The sequence below is a fragment of the Neolamprologus multifasciatus genome, chromosome 16 (assembly GCF_963576455.1).
Source record: "Neolamprologus multifasciatus chromosome 16, fNeoMul1.2, whole genome shotgun sequence".
NCBI lineage: Eukaryota > Metazoa > Chordata > Actinopteri > Cichliformes > Cichlidae > Neolamprologus > Neolamprologus multifasciatus.
The window spans coordinates 2,883,924-2,888,377 of NC_140454.1; the positions used below are offsets into that span (position 1 = coordinate 2,883,924).

The 4,454-nt window shown below is 53.5% G+C and overlaps 1 protein-coding gene across 1 annotated transcript; it reads right to left on the bottom strand.

Moving 5' to 3' along the window:
- Nucleotides 1–886: 886 nt before the first annotated feature.
- On the bottom strand, nucleotides 887–3,773 carry LOC146500004 (uncharacterized). Its single transcript, XM_085136599.1, has 3 exons — nucleotides 3,315–3,773; nucleotides 1,557–2,621; nucleotides 887–1,489 (listed from the first exon to the last, which is right to left on the bottom strand). The coding sequence occupies exons 1-3, from the start codon at nucleotides 3,771–3,773 to the stop codon at nucleotides 887–889; spliced, it is 2,127 nt and encodes a 708-aa protein (XP_084992725.1).
- Nucleotides 3,774–4,454: the final 681 nt, after the last annotated feature.

A 4,454-nucleotide genomic window follows, 5' to 3' on the forward strand; every position in this document is an offset into this window, starting at 1 on the left:
CATCCCTCCTTCGCAAAATTCTGCTGCAAACATTGGCACCGGGTTGCCAGGCTCTCAGCCACTCATCCCTCCTTCGCAAATTCTGCTGTTAACCCCAGCACCGAGTTGACATGTTTCCAGCCTCTCATCCCTCCTTGGCTAAACTCTGCAGCAAACTTCGGCAAAGAGTTGACATGTTTTCAACCACTCATCATTCCTTCGCAAAATTCTACAGCAAACCTTGGCACTGGGTTGCCAGGTTCCTTTATTCTTCATTCACAAAAGCAACAGCGAGCTTTTTTGCCATCGGGTTGCCAGTTCCCAGCATAGACAAAATAAATTAATTAATTAATTTAATTAAATGGCACCGGGTTGCCAGATTTTCCTTCATCCCCCATTTGCAATGCAGCATCTAGCTTCCCTATGTCATGGCTGCCAAGGCGAGCCTTGTGGTGTAGAAGGGAGAAAGGACCCAAAACGCAGGCAGCAGATGATAACGCTAGTGATGTTTTATTTACACAGTGGTGAGATGACAAAACAGGCAAAGAGGGAAGACAAAACTAAAGACCTAAACTGGGAAAGCTAAATGACAAACCTGAGAGGGTACCAGAATAGCGGAGAGGCAGAGAGACACGGACGAAGGACAGGACACCGTGGAACACAGACGAACCGGCAACAGGCAGGAGAACACACAGGGTATAAATACACATAGCAGCAATCAAGGGATGAGCAACAGGAGGGAAACACACCTGGGGGAAATCAAAGCTGATGGGACAGGGGAAACGTAAACTGAACACACCGAGTCTGAAAACAAGAAAGCCACCAGAAACAGTGGAGCACAAGAAGCAGATCAAAAACTGTTCAGGAGGCTGACCCGGAAGATGGCAACACAGGAGTCCATAGCAGTTCATCTCCGGAGGCCGACCACGTGGAAGGCAGTGGCGGCAACAGAGCAGATCCGGAGGCCGGCCACGCGGAAGGCAGTGGCGGCGACAGAGCAGATCCGGAGGCCGACCACGCGGAAGGAAGTGGCGGCGACAGAGCAGATCCGGAGGCCGACTACGCGGTAGGCAGTGGCGGCGACAGAGCAAGTCCGGGGACTGACCGTGTGGACAGCAATGGCGGCGTCCAGGATGTCGTCCACAGTGGCAACAACGCCCAACAAGCGCCCTGGCGGATGACCGACGATGGTGAGGCGGCAGTTGGGGACCTGAAGGTGGCATGACCCCCGCAGCACCAGGCGAGGCAGAGGCTGGACCAGACGAGGCTGCAGGCGAAGCGGATGATGAGAATGCTGCAGGCAAAGCGGATCGTGAGGCTGCTGCAGGCGAAGCGGATGGTGAGGCTGCTGCAGGCGAAGCGGAGGATGAGAATGCTGCAGGCGAAGCGGATGATGAGGCTGATGCAGGCGAAACGGATCGTGAGGCTGATGCAGGCGAAACGGATCGTGAGGCTGCTGCAGGCGAAACGGATCGTGAGGCTGCTGCAGGCGAAGCGGAGGATGAGAATGCTGCAGGCGAAGCGAAGGATGAGAATGCTGCAGGCGAAGCGGATGATGAGGCTGCTGCAGGCGAAACGGATCGTGAGGCTGTACCAGGCGACGCTGAAGCCGGAGCTGGACCAGGCGACGCTGAAGCCGGAGCTGGACCAGGCAACGCTGAAGCCGGAGCTGGACCAGGCGAAGCAGAAGCTGAAGCGGAAGCTGGACCAGACGAAGCCGATGAAGCTGAAGAGAAGGCCACTGCAGGCGACGGTGAAACCGATCCTGGACCAGGCGATGGCGTGGGTGAAGATGAAGCTGGAGCTGGACCAGGCGAGGATGAAGCTGACTCGGAGGCTGGACCAGACGTGGCTGAAGCTAGACCAGGCGAGGCTGAAGCAGAGGCTGGACCAGGCGAGAATGAAGAAGAGGCTGGACCAGGTGAGGATGAAGCTGCAGCTGCAGGCGGCGGCGTGGGAGCCGCAGGTGGTGAAGCAGGTGGTGGCTGAACGGTCTCCCCGGATCCGTCAGCAGACATGTGGATGTGCTGGCTGGGTCCTCCAAGACCCCCAGCTAACAAGGCAAGAGACTGGACGGGCTCCTCGGGCCCTCCAGCTGACGAGGCAGGAGGCCGGACGGGCTCCTCGGGCCCTCCATCAGAGACGAAGACGGACTGGCCGGGCTCTCCAGAACCCCCAGCGGAAACAGTCACTGAACCAGCGGGCACAGGGGCCCCTGGCACACACATGACTGACTGCAGCTGCACGGAGCACTGACCCTGCTCAGGCAGTGACAGCCGGGTGCAGTCCTCAGCTGGGTTCTTAGCCTCCAGGGGTCCAGAGTGGGCTGAGGGCTGAAACTCAGCCTCTGGGGGGGCCCTGGAGTGCGTCACAGTCTCTGAACTGGTCAGCTTTTGAGGACTGATAACAATATTGTGTGGCATGTCTCTCTGCTTAGGATTAGAGGTTGTAGAACAGTTCTTTATGGGTTGAATAGACTTGCATTGTTGTACAGGTGGAGCAACTGCCACAGGATGCAGGACTAGAGGCTGCTGAACAGGAGGCTGAACTGAGCTTCTGGCCGGGCGGCTAACTGAGCTTCTGGCCGGGCGGCAAACTGAGCTTCTGGCCGGGCGGCTAACTGAGCTTCCAGTAGAGTCTTTCTTATTTTCAGATTTCGAATTGAAAGTCCTGGTTAGCATAAGGTGACCCTGAATCCTCCCTTAGTTATGCTGCAATAGATGTAGGCTGCCGGGGGATTCCCATGATGCTTTGAGTTTTTCCTTTCCAGTCACCTTTCTCACTCACTATGTATTAACAGACCTCTCTGCATTGAATCATATCTGTTATTAACCTCTGTCTCTCTTCCACAGCATGTCTTTTATCCTGTCTTCCTTCTCTCACCCCAACCGGTCGCAGCAGATGGCCGCCCCTCCCTGAGCCTGGTTCTGCCGGAGGTTTCTTCCTGTTAAAAGGGAGTTTTTCCTTCCCACTGTCGCCAAAGTGCTTGCTCATAGGGGGTCATATGATTGTTGGGTTTTTCTCTGTATCTATGAAGTGCCTTGAGGCGACTTTTGTTGTGATTTGGCACTATATAAATAAAATTGAATTGAATTGAATTGAATAACACAGGACTCGGAAGAGGCAGAATGAACGCAGTCCTTCAAATCCTCAGAGCAGGTGTTAACAGACTTAGGAGTGTCTGACAAAGAATTAACCGTTTCTAAACTAAACTTTTCACAATCGAATAAATCTGAGGAAACTGGCATTGAATTACTAGACTCAGGAATAACTGACAGAGTGTTCATGAATGCAGGCTCAGACGGAGCAGAAAAACCACTGCGTTCCTGACTCACTGAATCTGCCGGTAACTGACGGCCACGTGGACGTCGCTTCCGCCTGGGAGAAGGGGCGAGAGCGGCAGGGGAAGCGGACGGTGATATGGGGCAGCTCTGAAGTGGCTGCTCCTGCTGTGGGGTGGATCGGCTGGGTGGAATGAGGATGATTTCCAGTGCTTTGTAAAAAGCCTGGGCTGGTGTGAGCTGGCCACTGGGGGGCTGCGTGTAGGCAGGCAGGCCAGCTGTTGCAGTTGGGGGGTGAAGGTGAAGCGTGTTAAGGAGGAGGTCCTGTAGGAGTGGGTGAAGTGAATCCAGCAGCCAGGGGTGATTGGAAACTTGCCGCTGAAGTCGGGCCTCCAGAGCATGACGAAATTCCTCTCCCTCCCTGTAATCTAGCCACAGATTAATCCATCTTGAAACTGAATCGATTAATTCCTCCCGAAGCTCCTCGGAAGGTGCGAATGCTGCTTGGTCCATGTTTGGCCGGTTCGTACTGTCACGGCTGCAAAGGCAAGCCTTGTGGTGTAGAAAGGAGAAAGGACCCAAAACGCAGGCAGTAGATGATAACGCTAGTGATGTTTTATTTACACAGTGGTGAGATGGCAAAACAGGTAAAGAGGGAAGACAAAACTAAAGACCTAAACTGGGAAAGCTAAATGACAAACCCGAGAGGGTACCAGAATGGGGGAGAGGCAGAGAGACAGGACAGGACACCGTGGAACACAGACGAACCGGCAACAGGCAGGAGAACACACAGGGTATAAATACACATAGCAGCAATCAAGGGATGAGCAACAGGAGGGAAACACACCTGGAGGAAATCAAAGCTGACGGGACAGGGAAAACGTAAACTGAACACACTCACATGAGACAGAGACCTTCAGATCTGTGTGACACCATAGACAGACAGAACACAGAAGTGGAACCAGGGCAGGCACAGAACAGAAACCTAACAAATGGGAATTCATAACAGAATACATACTCACAATGAACAAAAGCATAAAGAAACATAAAACACTGAGTCGGCAGACTCAGGACCATGATACCCTACTACTGCCAGTTTCTCTACATCCATCATGGCAACAAGCAGCATGAATCCTTCTAGCCCCGATACCAAATTCTAATTTCTCATTTGCAAAACGGTCAGTTTCTCTGCAT